The sequence below is a fragment of the Schistocerca serialis genome, chromosome 6 (assembly GCF_023864345.2).
Source record: "Schistocerca serialis cubense isolate TAMUIC-IGC-003099 chromosome 6, iqSchSeri2.2, whole genome shotgun sequence".
NCBI classification, from domain to species: domain Eukaryota; kingdom Metazoa; phylum Arthropoda; class Insecta; order Orthoptera; family Acrididae; genus Schistocerca; species Schistocerca serialis.
Window position 1 is genome coordinate 191907147 of NC_064643.1, and position 20406 is coordinate 191927552.

General features: G+C 43.8%; 1 protein-coding gene across 1 annotated transcript in view; it reads right to left on the reverse strand.

Moving 5' to 3' along the window:
• Positions 1–16714: 16714 nt before the first annotated feature.
• Positions 16715–20406, reverse strand: part of LOC126484741 (UPF0605 protein CG18335) — a 48462-nt gene continuing 44770 nt past the window's right edge. Inside the window, exon 5 of the mRNA XM_050108336.1 lies at positions 16715–16777. Within this exon, the coding sequence (XP_049964293.1) occupies positions 16715–16777 (63 nt within the window). The remainder of the gene's footprint in view (positions 16778–20406) is intronic.

Sequence of the window (20406 nt, forward strand, 5' to 3'; positions counted from 1 at the left end):
TGTAGCCGATAACCGACAAATGCGTCAGAAAATTCCGGAAGTAAACATTTCCAGAGGACTCCTACCAGAAGACACATTAACTGTTTCTGATCCATTTTCTAGCCGAGTAGAGCAGTGTTCATCATGGAGACATCAGACACTGGGGCACATCGATTTCGACGTTTCGTCATTCTAGTCAGGAGCCATTTGAAAGTAATTCGTGTGAGACTGAGTGACTATACTATACTTCCGCTGCTTTTTTTTCTTTTTTTAACTCGAGGTGAAAAATCATGGTTCAGGAACCGATTCGGATCGGGCAGAGTCATTATATCTCAATAAAATTTTATCGACGCCCATCATGCCTTAAGATAACAGATTAGGTCGAAAAATAGTCCTGCTATGCAGATTTATCTGGACATGTACATCACCTGCAAGTAAAATGCAAGCAGCAGTGTGTTTAACAAGATTCAAAACACAGAAATGAAGGGAGGCTGACTACGTACTCGGCATCCACAATCCGATGGGGCCCTACTTTCAGCAGAGGACACAGTATTTTCTTTGGGTGCGGTCCTTCCGGTAAGCAGTGCCGTAGCCGAACAAGTGCATCCTATTATCAGACAGTTATTTCCGGAATGATATTAGTTATCAAAAAAATTATGCAATGGAGCGTACACCCCATAAAGATAACGGAAAAGATATCATGAATTTGAGACAAGGCAACCCATGTAACCACAGGTGATATATCCTACCACCTGTCGTTCCTCGGTTGTATTTGGACTTGTCAGGTATGTGAGCCTGTGTGTAGTTCAACATTCATTTTTGTAGCTGTTCGTGAGACCAAAATGTTGGAAATGCAGAAACAGACTCCGGACGGGATGGATATACCGCACGTAATAACTGATGAGCAAAGAAATGATAATTAAATCAAGACCCTAAGCTGCCGACAGGCATTGATATACATCAACGGGGACAGTTGAAAATGGGTGCCCCCACCGGGACTCGAATCCGGGATCTCCTGCTTACATGGCAGACGCTATATCCATATTTTAACTCATTTTGTTCTATATTGTTCGTCGAATTTGTTCGTGGTGGACGTCCGATGACTCCCGTTCTGGTTGTTCGTTGATCCATTCACTCAGTTTTATATTACAGCGTGTAGCTAAGCACTCTGACCAAACACGCTGAGCTACCGTGCCGGCAACCCATCTGAGCCATCGAGGGCACAGAGAATAGTGCGACTGCAGGGATTTATCCCTTACACGCTCCCAGTGAGACCCACATTCCCAACTTAATTTCCATTACACTCATTACTCGCAGCAGACAACCTTAAAAGAGTCCTGTAAGAGTTCGGGCAATGCGTGTGCATCCAGCCCAGAGGAAGAAGGTCAATGGGCGGTTATATATGAAGATGGTATCTGTTCTTTCGGACATGTCCGAAAGAACACATACCATCTTCATGTATGATCAACAAAGAGGACTACTGTAATAAGAGCGAGAGTCAGTGGCACAGGTAAATTCGTTGAGAGCAGTCCAGTAACAAAAGAGTGTAGTATACTAAAACTGTGTATCATTATTATTGGAAGACACATAGCAGGTACAGTGTGAGGAGAGGCGAAGAATCCACGGATGATACAGAAAATAGTTGAAGTTACAGAAAGAAAGAAGAAAACATAGCCCTAAGTCTGAGTTAAGAAGGCAGCACTACAGGTAGCTTAGGAATAAAATTAACAGTAAGTGCAAATTGGACGAATCTGAATAAATGAGAGGACCATTTAAAGATATTGAGCACAATAGACTTGTAAGTTACATGAACCTGCTTACAGGTAGATTATAAGTAACTTCCAGTAAGTAATATGTGAACTAATTAACCTGATAGATGCAGATCTAGCCGCTATATTACATGTACCGAAAAACTTTGATAGATGGCAGGAATGAATCGAAGGCCTCTGCAAAGGAGAGCTGCCCTCGAAGTATGACACAAGACGAGGAGGAAGTTGAACTGGAAGTAATATATAGTGCAGATATGTGGTCTGTACTTGCCAGAGCGACGAATGTCTTCATCTAAAACGAATCAGTAGGCGTCGATGTACACGTTCGGAGTTACTGAAATCTGTGAAAAGCATATATGAAATGGAGTCAAATCTGTGACTTGCCACCACAGTACCTAAGGAGATCTGCGCCAGTGCGCAGAAATTAGTATGACAACTTACCCTTTTACACTGCTAACTAAAATGATATAAAGAAGAATAAAAAGAAACGTTTAAGATGTGGTAGAAGAAGGGAAGTTTATTTCCAGGTAGAGAGGAGGTACATCTACACCTACATCTACATATAAATGACTGCTCTGGAGTTCACACTGAAGTGTTTAGCACGTGGTTCACACAACCACTTTCATACTATTTCTCGACCGTTCCGCTATAGAATGCGACGTGCCAAAAATGAACGTCCTTATCTTTCCGTTGTTGCCTCTAATTTCTGTCGTTTCATCACCATGGTCATGGCTGAAATTTCGTGAGCAGATCTCATTGTAACGAAGAACGCTTTTGTTTTAATGATTGCCACTCTTATTCGCTTGTCATATTCGTGATATTCTTTTCTCTACTTCGCAATAATACAAAACAGACTGTACTTTAAACTTTTACAGTGTCCTCTGTCAATCGTACCTGGTATTTTACACAGGTCAGCTATATTCCAGCAAAGGACTGGCAAGTGTAGTGCAGGCAGGCTCTCTAGTAGATTTTTTGCATCTTCTAAGTGTTTCGCCAATAAAGTGAAGTATTTCGTACGTCTTCCTCACAATGTTTTCTGTTTGATACTTCTAATTTAAGGTGTTGGTAATTGTAGTCCCTAGGAATCGCTAAACTACAAAGTTATGTGATTTATATGAAACATCAGTCAATAACGAAATAAGAAAAAAGGATATGAAGTAAGCTAGAGAATGCGTGTGCGCTAGGAGAAGCACCAGTGGAACAATTGGCAGATTATATGGTCAGCAGTTCTTAAGAGTTGCGTTGCGTTTTGAAGGTGGATTCTCCGATAAATGAACAAAATATTTAACTGCGCTTCTCTCCTACCGTTAACAGCGGTAACTAAAGTAAGAGACACTTTACTTTATCTTGAGTGCACTAACGAGTATGTGGACTCTTAGAATTAAACAGTAGCCATTAGCAGCCTAACTGAAGATTCATTGTGAGCCTCCGATTGGACTAGACGGGAAAGTTCGTGTCATCGGAAGCAGGTGGAATGATTAGAGTTAAGTTATAGGTCCAATAGATACCGACGGCGATAACAGGAAAGCAAGTAACAAACGAAGCTTGCCCTATTGTAATCTAACAAAATGTAAAAACAAAAAGTTACCAAACAAACTGAGTCCAGTCAAATACAATCAATGAACAGCTGATAACAAACTGTCCATTTCAACCTTTCTGCGTTGCTTAACCAGCTGAGCAACAGGATGAGGGGGTCATTGTGGGAATGTGACATGGATGTAGCTCAATTGTTCCATAGCCCTGAACATGGTGGTGGAAAGGAGTCTCCAGGTCATAGTGTCCTTATGCCTAACTGTTTGATTGATAGTTTCTGTACTGCTCAATAAGAGACGATTCGAGCAAGTGATGTGGAAATATCGGTAGACTCTTAGCTCTGCACTTCTTTGTAATAATTGAAGTCGATCGTGATTGCAAGACAGCGTAGTAATTTCCTCTCCAAGGAAAAGGCCTCATTTTTCGTGAACATGGGGTTTGAACATGGGGGTCTACCAAACAAATCTAAGTTAATTACTATTGGCTAAAGACATAGTATTTCCCGTCGCATTCGACAACGATAAATCTCCTATTTTGTGACATGATAATTACATGATTTCTAGAAATGTGTCAAAATTCAGCAGTGATTAAGACGTCTGCATCCCAGAATACAGCTGTGGGCAATTTCCTCCTTTCTTCCATGTTATGCGAGTGGGTGTGCGCAATACCTACACAATAATCCATTTTAAATAGTCAATATACCAAGCCTTATTGGAGTTCATGAAAAAATATGCTTCTTCTACTTAATGTTCTTTCGAGTTGACGACAACAAATGGCTCTGAGCACTACGGGACTTAACAGCTGTGGTCATCGGTCCCCTAGAACTTAGAACTACTTAAACCTAACTAACCTAAGGACATCACACATATCATGCCCAAGGCAGGATTCGAACCTGCGACCGTAGCAGTCGCGCGGTTCCAGACTGCAGCGCCTAGAACCGAGTTGACGACAACACTGCTTCGCATGTGTCGCAGGTGGTTAATCAGCTGTGTTACATTTCAAGGGCTAGAAAAAAAATCTCTTCATGTTGTAAGATGGCAAGAACTATGCCCCTTACATGAAGTCATTAAAGATCACCTAACTCACGTTGAGCGAACAGTAGGGCTGAACAAAATGACTGACAAGGCACAATGCATCTTGTAGGGGGGATAGTATGGATGTAGCGGAATAATTAATGTCGGATGATGGTTTTAAAGTAATTCACATGACATGAAAACTTTGTGGAAACGTGTCCATTTATTGGACGCTAGTTTACCCCAGGGAAGTATTTAGAGTTGAGCGTGGCCGGCCGGGGGTGTGGCTAAGCGAAGTGACAATAGGCAGCTTAGGGTGGCTCAAGCTCTGAGAAAGTGGTAACACGGCGTGGCCTCCAGCCGCCTTAAAATGAGTGACAGTGAGTGGGTTGTTGACCCTGACTTCATGCTGGTGTACCGGGAAACAGACAGAGAACTTGTATGCCTGTTGATAAATGTCTGTCGTCCCATTTTCTGTGAAACATGTGAGAAAGCTGCGGTGAAGCGGTCAACAGAGGTCAAAATATGTGCGTTCGTGACTATAGCAACTGCACGCTGAATTCATGGTCTGCAGAGCCTGAAGTAAATCAGGTGAAGAGCGACAGCATGAAATATGCCGGCCTCAGATGGGAATGAAGGGCCAAGGAATTTGAAGTACTCTCCTGGGAGTCAGAATTCCGGAAAACGTGGTGTTTATGCAGACGCTAACCTTTATGAGTGGCCTGGGGGGAGCTAAATAGAAGAAGTTGAGGGGAAGGGAAATTTTATGGGATTTTGTTCACTTCTCAGAGCAGGCATTGGTCGGCGCAGGGAAGCGACGCTTAATTAATGCAACTTCCGCTGCTATTGGCGTAAGTGATTTTGCTGGAGGGGAAACTGAGGCGAAGAGCGGACTGGCAGAAGTCTCAGTAGAGGTCTTCCGTTCCCCGAGGGTTTCATGGGCCGTGTACTGTAGAATTCTTCTCACACTTCGCATTACGCCTGGGTCAGTCGATAGGAACTACTTTTGAGTTATCAAGCTTTACTCCATGCAAACGCAATTTATTACCACTGCTTGGTAGGAGAGTCATGTAATGTGATGATTGAAGGTCGTGAGTTAAAATAAATTTGTGATAATCGACTGCATCTGTTTTCAATCAAGTAGTGGATATCCCAAGTCACGTTCTTCATTAATTTTATGTTCAACATTTGCATCTGGTGTTCAATAGCTGCATATAACATCAATGTGCACCCCTTTTTAATTAAAAGTGATCAATTCTGAATCAATTAATGTCAACACTGCCACCGCAGTTCAATCAGGAGTCACAGGGCCTTATTACTTTCTTTGTGTTATCCGATATTGCGGCAGTTTTGCACTCTCTGTTGATCTGTTAGTCAATTAGCTGGGGTGAACACACGCCCAAACCAGATAAGTGATGGGTGGGGTGTTACAATGTTTCACAAGGAAGGGCTCCACGAGATGTGCCACAAGTGGGACAAATTTCATTCTAAAAAACCAGACATCAACTCGAAGTAAAATCAGCACGCTTTACAGCCAGATTGTCCCTTGTACGACTCCCTTGTAGCTTGAGTAAAAACATGGAGACATGTCACTCTGTGACCAGAATAGTAAGCTTCCAAGAGTATGATAATTTTTTCAAGCAAATCAACAGGGTGCTGGGAGATGGGCGGTGGACTGCCAGGTGAGCTGTAGTTACTTGTTATTTCAGATTTGTGTTCGATCTGATACAAGTATTAGGGTGACCACAGAAAGGTGGCTACACAGCTAGTGTTTACTGTTGTTGGTTTGACGCAGCTTTTACGCTAGTCCATTCTGTGCAGTTCCCGTCATCTCTGCATAACTACTCGCAGCCTACATCTATTAGAACCTGATAGCTGTGTTCAAAACTGTGCCTTCTCAAACCCTTTTACCCCCCACACACTGTTCTTCCAAGTCTCAGTGTGTGTCCAACAATATATGTCTCCTTTTACAAAATTGGGCCATAAACACTTTACCGGCAAATTACGTTCAGTATGCCCATCATTAGCTACTCTACCCACTCATCTAAACTTCACCATTCTCCTGTAATATCACATTTCAAAAGCAGCTACTTTGTTCTTCTTCATACTGTTTATCATCAGTGTTTAAATATTGCGCAATGGTACATTTGAGGGAAATACTGTTTCAAAACACTTCATACCGCTTAAATTTATGTTAACATACTCCTCTTTTTCTGAAAGGTTTCCTTTTTATTGCCTGTCTGTATTTTATACCCTCTCTACTTCTGTCATCGTCAGTTCCTGCCCAAACAGCAGAGCTTGTCCGCTACTCTTGTTAATCAGATTCCCTGACATTTAGTTAATTTATTCGAGTACGCAACATCAAAATTTTTTTGCTTTTTTGCATTTTATAACCTTGTTTCAAGACAGTATCCATTCCGTTAAATTGATCTCTCAAGTCATTTCGAGGCTTTGGCGAAGTTAATATGTCATCGTCAAGCGTTAAAGCTTTATTTTCCCTCCTTGAATTTCCACTACTTTTCGAAATTTGTTGTTGGTTCGCTGAACTCCTTGATCTGTTTAAGAAATTTAATAAAATGGGTGTAGGCTACAACTCTCACTCACTTCTCAACTTCTTTCCTCTTTCATGTCCTTCAACCCTTATACAAACAGTCTAAATTTAGTAGAAGTTGAAGATAATCTATCACTTATTTATTTTATCAACGATAGTCCAGAATGGAAAAAATTTATTACAAACATTACTATAAGCTTTTCATAAATACATAAAAGTTATATGTGTAGGTTTGCCCTTCTTACATCTCTCTCCTACGGTAAGTTATACTTTCAGTATTGATTCGCAATAATTTATAATTACTCTGAACCTAAATTGCTCGTCACAAGTGTCGGCTAATAGAAGTCGTTCCAGCCTTCTGGAGATATTTCGTTCTACTTTACAACAACCATGACATATTAAAATGTTGGTTAGACAGTATTCACACTTTGTCTTCTTCGGTGTGGCGATTTTTACTACTGTTTAAAGCCCTATTACTGCAAAGGCCAGCGTTAGTCAGGCAGATCTGAGAACTACATACACATCGGCTGTGTCAATATTTATTGTTTGTGATCCTTCGTGTAGTTCACTTACTTTCAACATGTTGAAAACGTTATCTTAAACGTTGAGTTGCTGCATTGCGTTGATTTTGATCTCAAATACCATCCTTTTACGGTAACCAGAATGGTTCCTGCCTTTTTTTGATTTTTTTTGTTTTTTTTTTTTTTTTGTTTGGGACTCTACGTCATTGTCACTTGGCAAATTACAGTCATGTTCAGAAAAAGCAGAACACCTTGAACAGCTAGAGATAGGACCTTCATACTCACTGTACATGTACATTAGTATATTCTGCAGAAATGATTAGCATTTCGGTCATCTCGAAACAGTGTGTGTCCTGTTTCCTAGTAGGTTCATGATCCGCCATGGGTCCTGATGACTTTTTCCATGCGTGATGACATTGGCGCACATCGGGCGCGAATGGCGTCCTGTGGTATAGCCATCCACGCTGCGTTCATCTGGTTCCAAAATTCATCTGTGCTGGTTGGCATTTGGTCACAGAGCAGCACCTGTGTTCTCACCATACCACCCACACATTTTCTACTGATGTAAAGTCTGGTCAACTGGAGGGCCAGAGCAAAAGGCTGACGTCCTGTGACATCAAGAAGGCATATGTTCGTGCAGCTACGTGTGATAGTGCATTGTCTTGTTGGAAAACGGGATCTGGAGTGTTGTGCAGAAAACGTATGGCTACGGGTCACAGGACGTCATTCACATAGGCCACACTGGTCACAGAGCCATGGACACGCACCAAATGTGATCTTTGGTTGTACTCAACAGCACCCCACACCATAGGGCCTTCAGTTCGTGCTGTACGTCTTGTGCGAATGCAGTCACTGTAATGCCGATCCCCTGTCTGCGGCGAACCAAAATGCGGCCATCATTTTGAAATAAACAGAACACTGGTTCGTTCGAAAACACTATCTGGTGCTATTACTGTCACTAGTGTCGTCGTTTCTTACACAATTGCCGTCTAGCATGTTTGCGCCCATTCGTCAGTGGTAGACGGAGTAGTGGACGACGCACGCGTAACACACGCGATAATAAACGGCGTCGGACTGTCATCCCTGATAGCGTGCGGTGTGTTTCGCTGTTCCACTGTTGCTCGAGAGCCGAGGAGGATGCAGATCTGTCCTGCAAGGCCATTTAGATGAGGTTTCGATCTTCTCGGGGCAGTCGTCTTAGTGGTGCGACCTTACCCATCTGATCGTATTCTACGGCCTTTCGTGAAACTGTCTGCGCACATCCACTGCACTGCCGAAACGCTTCGTCCCACACGAGCAGCAATTTCCCGGATTAATACGTCACATTCTGTCATGCTAAAATGTGCTCTCTCTCAAACTCACTGATTTGATGGTACGGTTTGCGCATACGTCTGCATTGCATTCTGTTCGATGCTCAAGTAGCACCGATCCATTAGCTTCAGTTTATAGCGAGAACGAAAGCCGCAGCCGGTGGCGGTGTTGCGCCGCGATATCGATCTTGACTTTGAACCCGCCGACCGAGATGGTTCAAATGCTAATAATTTCTGCATAACATACTAATGTACAGCAGCGGTCTTGCAGCAGTGAATACACCGGTTCCCGTCGGACCACGGAAGTTAAGCGCTGTCGGGCGTGGCCGGCACTTGGATGGGCAACCATCCGGCCCGCAATGCGCTGTTGCCATTTTTCGGGGTACACTCAGCCTCGTGATGCCAATTGAGGAGCTACTCGACCGCATACTAGCGGCTCCGGTCGCAGTAAACCGTCATAACGACCGGGAGAGCAGTGTGCTGACCACACGTGCCTCCTATCCGCATCATCAGGATGACACCGCGGTCGGATGGCCTCGATGGGCGACTTGTGGCCTGAAGATAGAGTGAATACTAATGTACATGTAGTGTGAATGTGAACGTCCTATCTCTAGTCGTTGAAACTCTTCTATTTTTTTTGAACGTGAGATTATTTATTCTGAATACAGAAAATAACTGCAAGTACCTGGAAAGAAGACAGTAGCAGACACTGTTAAGGAAACGCGATCACGAATAATATTGCCGAACATCCACTCAGCTGCCATCGTCGATGCCATCGCCAACTTACCGTGCTGTTATTTTGTTATTTCTTCGTTGACGTAAGCAGACGGAATGAAATAATAGTCAGCCGCTTTAAAAAGCACACGGATCAATACAGGGCGCCGTAAATGGTGTGGAATTGCTAACAGGTAAGCACGTGACTCACCACCACTGACCTAAGAAATGATAGTGAGGTGTAGGACTGGGCAAGCGATATTCGCTTTCGAACGGGATTGACATTTCCAGATACACCGCAGCGTCCTATACAGTATTGAGCTTGTTCGAACTACCACGTGGTACTGAATTCGGACGGCGCGAGTGCAAAGGATAACACATGGAACTACAAATTTTCTACAACAATAAACTAAGTCTATTTTGTGAAACAGTGGAGGTAATAGTATTAAATGCTACCACTGCACGGCTCCTATTATATTCAAACAAATTTAAGACAAGAGGTCTAATGTAGTATGTACGTATATGTAAATATTTATTCCGATTTTTAAGTAAAGGTAACAGATAAAGTCGAAAACGTTGTTCTCCAAGAAAATACTACTTGAGTGAACCCAGCGTAGCACTTTATCTCATTATGAGAGGCACCAATGATTAACTAAATAGGTTGCAAAACAGCAGTTAAATTCCTGTTCACATATTAGAATACCAGAAAAAACTATATCAGGTTTTAATCAGTTTGAAAACAAGATGGCAACATTGAAATGAAACACCTAAGACAACTAATCAGGGATTAAATGACGCAAAAACGAAATGTATCTATGAAAGCGACAGCAATTTTTATAGGGAGAGTAAATTACAACGGAATGACCCGTCTTCGAAATCATGATTTAATCTTTTATTTATTTATCAGCTGCCGTTGTCATGTGTGACCTGCACTGTAGAAGATATTTCAGTTGGTGCTGCAGAGTCATTTTTGTTGTTAAAATGCACAGTGTAATCAAAACGCTAAGATAGGACGTTGTGATAGTACCAACAAAAGTCACTAGATCGCAAGCCGATCAAAAGATCGAACATAACCAGAGTTTTCCCGAACTATGACGTAAATTGTTCGAGCAGTTCAAGTCGTGTTCAAACACGCCCCAGTGAAGTGATGTCTGTGTGCCAGTTGATCAAATGTTCAAATGTCTGTGAAATCTTATAGGACTTAACTGCTAAGGTCATCAGTTCCTAAGCTTACACACTACTTAACCTAAATGATCCTGAGGACAAACACACACACCCATGCGCGAGGGAGGACTCAACCTCTGCCATGACCAGCCGCACAGTCTATGACTGCAGCGCCCCAGACCGCTCGGCTAATGCTTCGCGGCGCCAGTTGATCATACTGAGTCATTGCACCGACATGTAGACATGACAGAACGGTAGAAAGGAGTTATCATGACTAAACACGCCCATGTCAACACCTTTGCCCGGTTTGTGAGTGTATTAACGGGGACAGTACAGCATGCCTACACAGAATGGTGTACCTCCCACTGCCAGGAGACGAAGCCTAAAAATAGTGGTCGTAAGAAGATCCGACGCGGATTGGAGACGGGTATAATGCCTTGTCAGTGACAACAGATCTAAAATGCAAAAAACACTGTTGTACACAGCTTAATCTAAACTCGTATTCGAACGAAGAGTCGTCACCTAGCTAAACAGCACAGTAACTGGCCAATATCTGAGCGGGGGCGCTTAATGTGCTCCGTTGAAGCTTGAGTTTGCCTCTTTCCACGTAATTCTAGGCGTAGAGTGTAACCACTACCAATTGGTGCGTGTGATCTTCAATGCGTGGAGGAATACATTCAGGCCTCAGATGTTTCTTTCACTTCCGGGGATGTTTTTCGTAATGTAACTCGGGCATACAAATTTAAATTATCGTGAACGTCAACCAGAAGGTATATTTGAACTTTCTCGGTGATCAAGTGTCGCTATTTCTTCTATATACAGGGCGTCCACAAAGTCTGAGTATATAACGAATTCTAATAAATATTCTATATTCTATAAATATTAAGAAATAAATAATAATAAAATAAATTCTAATAAAGTTTGTTTTTTCCAGATTGAATGATGGTTCGGCCTAAAGAGGAAGGAGCGGGGTTGGTACTCTTAAGTGGACGAGAGGAATAGTCGTATCGCAAAATTGCCGAAGAGTCTAACCTTCGACACCCCCATCGTCAACCTACTTGTTTCACCACCGTCAGAAAACTTCTCATCAAGTTTAAAGAAACAGGCATTCTGTTGGACAAACCCCGTTCCCGACGACGAAACAAAAGCGGTTTCATCCGTACAAGTTACAGGTATTGCATCACTTTAATAAAGATACCCATAACAAAAGCATCCAGATGTGTGAATGGTTTACAGATAAATTGGATGAGAATATCAATTTTAATAAAGACAGTGTGTTGTTCAGTGATGAAGCTGTGTTTTCTGTCAATGCTGAAGTGAACATACAAAAACTTCGATCTGGTATCAAGGCGATCCACATTGGATGAGTCCAATAAAATGATATGCCCTCTAGTATTAGGGGTCGTTCTAAAGTATATCTGTTTGCTGATGACACTAGCTTGGTTGGTTGATTGATTTGGTGGAAGACCAAACAGCGAGGTCATCAGTCCCATCGGATTAGGGAAGGACAGGGAAGGACGCTGGCCGTGCCCTTTCAAAGGAACCATCCCAGCATTGCCTTAAGCGATTTAGGGAAATCACGGAAAACCTAAATCAGGATGGCCGAGATTGCAGGACACAGGTTTGAACCGTCGTCCTCCCGAATGCGAGTTCAGTGTGCTAACCACTGTACCACCTTGCATGGTACTAGTTTAGTAATAAAGAATGTTGTCCGCAACATTGGCTTGGTTTCAAATGGTGCACATCATGACTTAAGTTCATGGCTTGTAGAAAATAAACTAAAGGTAAATCACTGTAGGACTCAGTTTTTACAGTTTAGAATACACAATCAACATCACCCGATGTATTAATTTCGCACCTGGGCATATGATTAGTGAAATTGAACACTTCAAATTGGATAGTAAACTGTCGTGGGAAGCTCACGTTCACGATCTTGTTCAAAGACTTAACGGACGGTATCTCAAATAAGTGATCGTTCAACACGAAAATTAGTTTATTTTGCTTATTTTCATTTGTTTATGTCATATGCTATTAAATTTTGGGGTAAATCTTCCGATTCTAAAAGGATAATTTCGGCTCAGAAACTGGAAGTTCGGGCAATAAGTGGTGTAAATTTACGAACCCCTTGTCGTTCCCTGTTCACTAGACTGGGTATTTTGACATTGGCCTCTCAGTATGTATATAGTTTACTGTTCTTTCTTCTTAACAATATGAGCTTATTCCCAAGAAGCAGCAGCTTTCCCTCAGTTAATACTCGGCAGAAATCCAATCTGTATTTGGATCGCACTTCCTTAACTCTTGTGCAGAAAGGTGTGCTGTATACTGCCGCATCCATTTTCAATAAGCTACCACAAGAATTCAAAAATATTAGTAGTAATCAACGTGCATTCAAATTTAAATCGAAGAGTATCCTCATGGATTACTCCTTCTATTCTGTTGATAAGTTCCTTGAAAAATTAAGCTGATTCTTATGTTATACTGTTGATTGCGTTTACTTAAACTTATGGCTTGATTATTTGAGGTTCATAAACATTTCCTTTTTATCAGTCATTACTTTTATGTTGTAATGTCATGTGCTGACACGTTCTATGACCTTGGAGATTTGCTCCTTAATTTGGTCCTAAGGAACTACACACGTAAATAAAAATAAATAAGAGGCCTGCCAAAAGGTGATGCTGTGGTGTAGCTTGTGAAATACTCATGTGTTCGGACCTCTCTTCTTTGGTGAAAATATAACGAGTGAGACTTATCTGAACAAGCTGAGAGACAAATTGTTGCCCCAAATTGAGTCTGGATGAGGGACTTTCAGACTGGTTTCAGCAGCACGGAGTCCCTGCCCATTTTGCTGCAGATATTAGAGATTGGTTGAATGACAATTTTCCTCACTGTATTAGGAGAAGAGGTCATATGGAGTGGTCCCCTCGTTCACCAGATCTTTCTCCCGTTGATTTATTTCTCTGGTGTATGCTGAAAGAGGACGTTTAGTCGATGAACCTGACAGAAGGCATTACCGGCCACAGTCCTAAAATCGACCTCAATTCAGACTTGTTCCATCGAGTTCACCTTAATTTTGCGAAGTACATCAAATTTAGCATTAAAAAGCGTGGAGATCATGTTCAAATTATTATTTATTAACACTGAAGTGACTAAAATGTGCTTTATTATTATTTATTAGAATACCTAGACTTTATTGGCACCCTGCATATCTTCACCTTTCTGTCTGGCTCACTTACCTTGAGTTTTGTGCGTTGGACGGGACCTGTATTATTGCTCATGTAGTATTTTGAAGTGTAATGATATCATTCAAGCGTTATCTTTACAAATTGCATGCAGCTATGTACGAGGGTCGTTCAATAAGTAATGCAACACTTTTTTTTCAGGAAGCAGGTCGGTTTTATGTAGTATTTCAATACGCCATATTATTCCCCAATCTTTTACCTACAAATCCATATTTTTTAACGTAATTTCCGTTAATTGCGACGGTCTTACGCTGCCTTCCTGGGAGGGCCTGTATGCCTGCATGGTACCATTCTAGAAGTCTTGCTGGACCATCCAAGTACTGCTTCCCGGAGTACATCCTTCACTGGCCCGAGAAGATGGAACTTAGAAAGTGCGAGATCCGGGCGGTAGGGTGAATGAGGAAGAACAGTCTTTTGAAGTTTTGTGATCTCTTCTGGGGTGCGCAGACTTATGTGAGGCATTGCTTTGTCATGGAGGAGGAGCTGCTCGTTTGCATTTTTGTGACGATGAACACGCTGAAGTCGTTTCTTCAATTTCCTAAGAGTACCACAATGCACTTCGTGGTTGATTGTTGCACCACGATGGAAGACACTAAACAGAATAAACGCTTCACTGTTCCAGAAGACCTGTGCCATGAGTATGCTGGCTGAGAGTGAGGTTGTGGACTTTCCCTTTGGAGCAGAAGTGGTATGGCACCAATCCAGGGAATACCATTTTGTTTCCGGATCGAAATGATGATCTCATGTTTCATTCCCGTGACGATATTCGATAAAAACTGTCACAATCAGCCTCGCAATTTCCGAGAAATTTTGCACAGATGGTACTTCGTTGCACTTTATGTTATTTGGCGAGAACCCTGTGAGCATCAATCTGTCACTACGCCAATTGGTGGACGAGTGTGTCAGCATTACCAAAAGAGACGTTCACCAGTGGAGAGAACTGGTTGACTATGATCGAAGGAGAATTTCAGCAAGTTCCAACGCTGCAGGTGTCATAGCTGTGTGCGGCAGGTCACCAGCGGGAGATGGGACAGAGTGATACACTATGTGATCAAAAGTATCCGGACACCGACAAAAACATGTTTTTCATATTAGGTGCATTTTGCTGCCAGTTACTGCCAGGTCCCTATATAAGCGACCTCAGTACTCGTTAGACATAGTGAGTGAGCAGAATGGGGCGCTCCGTGGAACTCACGGACTTCGGACGTGGTGAGGTGATTGGGTGTCACTTGTGTCATACGTCTGTACGCGATATTTCCACACTCCTAAATATCCATAGGTTCACGGTTCCCGATGTGATAGTGAAGTGGAAACGTGAAGGGATACGTACATCACAAAAGTGTACTGGCCGACCTCGTCAATTGACTGACAGTGGCCGCCGATAGTTGAAGAGGGTCGTAATGTGTAACAGGCAGACATCTATCCAGACCATTACATTCGAATTCCAAACTGCATCAGGATCCACTGCAAGTAGTATGAGAGTTAGGCGGGGGTGAGAAAACTTGGATTTCATGGCCGAGCAGCTGCTCATAAGCCACACATCACGCCGGTAAATGCCAAGCTACGCCTCGCTTTGTGTAAGGAGCGTAAACATTGGACGATTGAACAGTGCAAAACGTTGTGTGGAATGACGAATGACGGTATACAATGTGGCGATCCGATGGCAGGGTGTGGATATGTCGAATGCCCGGTGAACGTCATCTGCCAATGTGTGTAGCGCCAACAGTACAATTAGGAGGCGCTGGTGTTATGTTGTGGTCGTGTTTTTCATGGAGTGGTCTGGCACCCCTTGTTGTTTCCCGTGGCTGTATCGCACCACAGGCCTACATTGATGTTTTAAGCACATTCTTGCATCCCACTGTTCAAGAGCAATTTGGTTATGGCGATTGCATCTTTCAGCATGATCAAGCACCTCTGGATAATGCTCGGCCTGTGGTGGAATGGCTACACGACAATAACATCCCTGTAATGGACTAGACTGCACAGAGTCCTAATCTGAATCTGTACAACACCTTTGGGATCTTTTGGAACGCCGACTTCGTGCCAGGCGTCACCAACCGACATCGATACCTCTCCTCAGTGCAGCACTCCGTGAAGAACGGGCTGCCATTCCCCAATAAATCTTCCAGAACTTGATTGAACTTAGGCCTGCGAGCGTGGAAGTTGTCACCAAGGCTAAGGGTGAATTCCAGCATTACCGATGGAGGGTGCCACGAACTTGTAAGTCACTTTCAGCCAGGTGTCGTGATACTTCTGATCACATAGTGTAGCTCTCTGCTTGGAAAGCATCCGCGTTACATATGCCATTCTGACGGTTGCGTATAGAGCCACCTCTATCCGAAATCCATGACACTTTAGGGGCTGAAGCGGAACAAATTCCGCATTTTTTCAACTGAAACTGGCCGAGATAGAAAATTGTGTTTCATTACTTACTGAACGCCTACAAATGTTTGTTATGACCATTTTTTATGCAACATTATTCATAACTATAGTATTATGTGTGTAGGAGCTGCTGTCTGATTTTAAGAAACATGTTTCGCTTTTTACATCGGTATAAATTATCGCCCATATTATGATTACCCTGGTGGGAGAACCCATACAGGTATATAAATGCTTTTCCATCCAGCTGAGATATAATGTAATAAAACTGATATCAATAGTTGTGGATATCCTATGTCCAAGATAAATACCATATCGGCAAACAGTAATATACAATACATATTTGGCGTTAGCCACTAAAACAGTATGGAATGATTGGGAAATGTGGTCCACCATAAGATGGAAGTTTGCACCGAAGTTTACGGCTGCCATTACGTTAATTTAGATGTTAATTGCTGTGGGGCTAATGATAGTATACAGCTTATACAGCTGAATATGTGATATCCTACATGTATAAAATCTCACCTCGTCGGGTGTTGCCTCTAATGCCACGGAAGCTTTTGCTGTTCTGGCGGCAGTGGTGCCAGCGGCAGGCTGACCTCAGGCTGAAAACGCGAAAAAAGCAATTTCTGTAAACCATCCCAATATGTCATGAGTGCATGTTGAGCGTACTTCTGCAGGTATCTCCATGCGCATTTATCTTCCCTTTACAAGTAAAAATACGAAAGAAGTGAGTAATGTTATACTGCAAGAATGAGGCAATATTGTTAGATCTTAATAGAAACCATCGTATGTCTCCAGACACAGATAGGCGTAGCAGAAAGCGAAAAATACGTCTTATTACTTTAGAAACGAAATGTTGACTGTGTTAAGTAGACTACTAATTAGAGTAACTTCCGAAATTTAGTGTTTGCAAAACACGTAGGGTGCATTTGAAAAAGATCACTTTGTGTTTAGGCCGCTTCATTATGAAATACTTAAGAAATTTAAAATAACTTCGTTTCGATGGAGCGATTCCTTTCCTAGATGTAGAAGTATACGATAATCAAGCGGCCAACTGGGACATAAAGTATACAGGAAACCGAGATACACCAACGTACACTCTAAGACAACAATAAGAAAAAGCGACCAGTGAGAAGGAATTGTAAGTATTCGAATGGCACGAAATCGGTAATTGTGACGTACTCGTGCAGGAAAACAAATGATTACAATATCGGCAAAATTGGATGATTTATTCAAGACAAAGAGCTTCGCCAATTGAGTAAGTCAGTAACGTGTTGATTCACCTCAGGCAGCTACTCGGGTTGGCATTGATTGACAGAGTTGTTGAATGTCCTCCCGAGGGATATTGTACCAAATTCTGTGGAACTGGCGAGTCAGATCGTCTGAATCCCTAGGTGGCTAGAGGGGGCTGTCGCTAATGCTCCAGACGTCGTTCACTGCGGAGAGATTCGGCGACCTTGCTGGGCAAGGTAGTGTTTGCCTGCCAATTGTATTCAATTGTATTGCATTGCATTACACTGGGGACCTAGAAACGATGGAGAGGCTTCGTCCAGCCGTAGCCCTCAGTGTTTCACAACTCCACAACAGGCTACAGCAGTCCACCCACCCCACCGCCGCCCCACACCGAACCCAGGGTTATTGTTGGTTCCACCCCCAGTGGATCCCCCCTTCCCCCCCCCCCCCCCAGGCACGTGTCATACCAGACCTGCGTGGTAAATTATGGCGTACGCGAACGTGGAAACGGTGTTTTCCGCTGGGCGGATTCGTGCCGGGTACCGGTGCGCCTTTCTGGTCGGGAAGCAGCGCGTTAACCGCGCGGGTAGCCGGGCGAGCGCAGTGTTTACCAAGCACGATGTCAAACAGTAGAAACCCTCGCCATGTGCGGACTAGCATTATATTGCTAAAATGTAAGCCCAGGATGGCTTTCCATGAAGGACAACAAAACGCGGCATAGAATATCGTCTACCTACCGCTGCGCTGCAAGGGTGACGCGGATTACAACCCAAGGGGTCCTGCTATGAAAAGAAATGCACCGCAGACCGTCACTCTTGGTTAACGCGCAGTATGGATGGCGACAGTCTACTTGTTATCGCATTGCTGTCCGGGGCCTTTTCCGACACGTCTTCGGCCTGGAACTTCATTGGATGGAGTAGAATTGCCTTCACTGATGGGTCCCGCTGCGAACTGAGCTTCGATGACCAGCAAAGACGCCTCTGGAGACGCCACGGGCAGTGGTTGTATACCTACCAGATTGTCGCTCGCCACACGGCCACACAACTAGGACCAATGGCTAGGGATGCCACTTCTTTTCGCAGCAGAGCCCCCTTGGTTGTCATCAGTGGTACCCTTACGGCAAAGGCGTACGTCGGAGAATACATTCTACGCAACGTTTTGTTACCTTTCATGTCATTCATCGCTTACTTTTTAGCAAGATAACGCCCTCCTGTACACGACGAGAGTTTCTACAGCTTGTCTCTGTTGCCTGTTTAACCCAGCCGTATCCAACAAGGTCACCAGATCTTTCTCCAATTGAGAATGTTTGGAGCATTATGGGCAGGGTCCTCCAACCAGCTCGCGACGTTTACGATCTATCGCGCCCGTTGGACAAAAGTTGGCGTGAAATTCCTTAGGCGGGCATTCAACAACTCTATCAATCAGTGCCAACCTGAATAATTGCTTTCAAAATGGTTCAGATGGCTCTGAGCACTATGGGACGTAACATCTGAGGTCCTCAGCCCCCGAGAACTTAGAACTACTTAAGCTTAACTAACCTAAGGACATCACATACATCAATTCCCGAGGCAGCATTCGAAACCTGCGACCGTAGCGGTCGCGTGGTTCCAGAGTGAAGCGCCTAGAACCGCTCGACCACACCGGCTGCCCAACTGCTTTCAAATGGGCTAGAAGTGGACCAACGCGTTACTGACTTGCTCAATTTGTGAAGCTCTTTCTCCTGCATAAATCATCCAATTCCTTTGAAACTGTAACCATTTATTTGTCTCTACATGTACATCATATCTACCGATTTCAGTCCCATTCGGATGCTTCCTTCGCGGAGCGTCGTTTCAACATACAAAGAGCTATGAGGCGCAGTGAGGATCAAAAAGACAAATAAACAGAAGAACCTTTTGCTGTTGCTCGCTTATCTTACGTGAGAAGCGTCTTAGACAGTGTAGCCAAGGCGCTGCGCCTCTTGGGAATTAACGCCCGCAAAGGATTCCTAGAGTCACACCACACTATAGGCGCCTTCGAACTCGATGTGATGCAGCAAAGTCAACATCGGTGAAACCGGGTGAGTGATTAACACACACGTGCCAGAGCACGAACGCTACAGGCGACTGAAGCAACACGATAAATTAGGTATAGCTGGACACCACCAGGACTGTGGTCGACCTAATAATTTTCATGAACGTCGTGTGCTTGCTATGCAGCCGTGGATGCAGCAGTCAGAAATAAGAGAGACTATAGAAATAATTAAACGCCCCAGCAGCCTGTACAGGCAGAACGACGACAAGTAATCGACACCCTGGATACCAACGATTCCCGACCAACCAGCGAGCAGCTACATGTGACCCTGGTTTAGCGCTATACGGGTCCGCCCCCGTTAGCTGAGTGGTCAGCGCGGCGGAATGCCACGCCAAGGGGCTCGGGGTTCGATTCCCGGCTGGGGCAGGAGATTTTCTCCGCTCAGTGACTGGGTGTTGTGTTGTCCTCATCATCATTTCATACCCATCTCCGACGCGCAAGTCACCCAACGTGGCGTCGAACGCAGTAAGTACTTGCCCTCGGCGGCCGAACATACCCGAATGTGGGACTCCTGGCCCGCAATGCCGTACGCTCGTTTCCGTTTCAGCGCTATAAGGAAATGGCCGCAAGAGAACTGCCGGTCGGTATCAGCGTATCTCTGCAGGAAAACATTGACACTGCGTACAAGCTGCCGATTCGGCATTGCCTGCCAGTCACTTGCCGTTGTAATGAACACAAATAGCCTACTGTACAGCCATCCGTCCACATAAAAACTTCGCATTCTGGCCCAGATGAATCAATCAAGACTGACTGTCAGCCGTGTCATCCTCTGTCAATGGCTTCACTTTGGTGCCGTATGGAATGGCACGGTGTGCATACACCGCTCTCTCGGTCGTCATCGGCTTTCTCGACTTTGGAGCCACTGCTAATCCATCAAGTGGCTCCTTAATAGGTCTCACGAGACTCAGGTGGAGCCCAGTCCAGT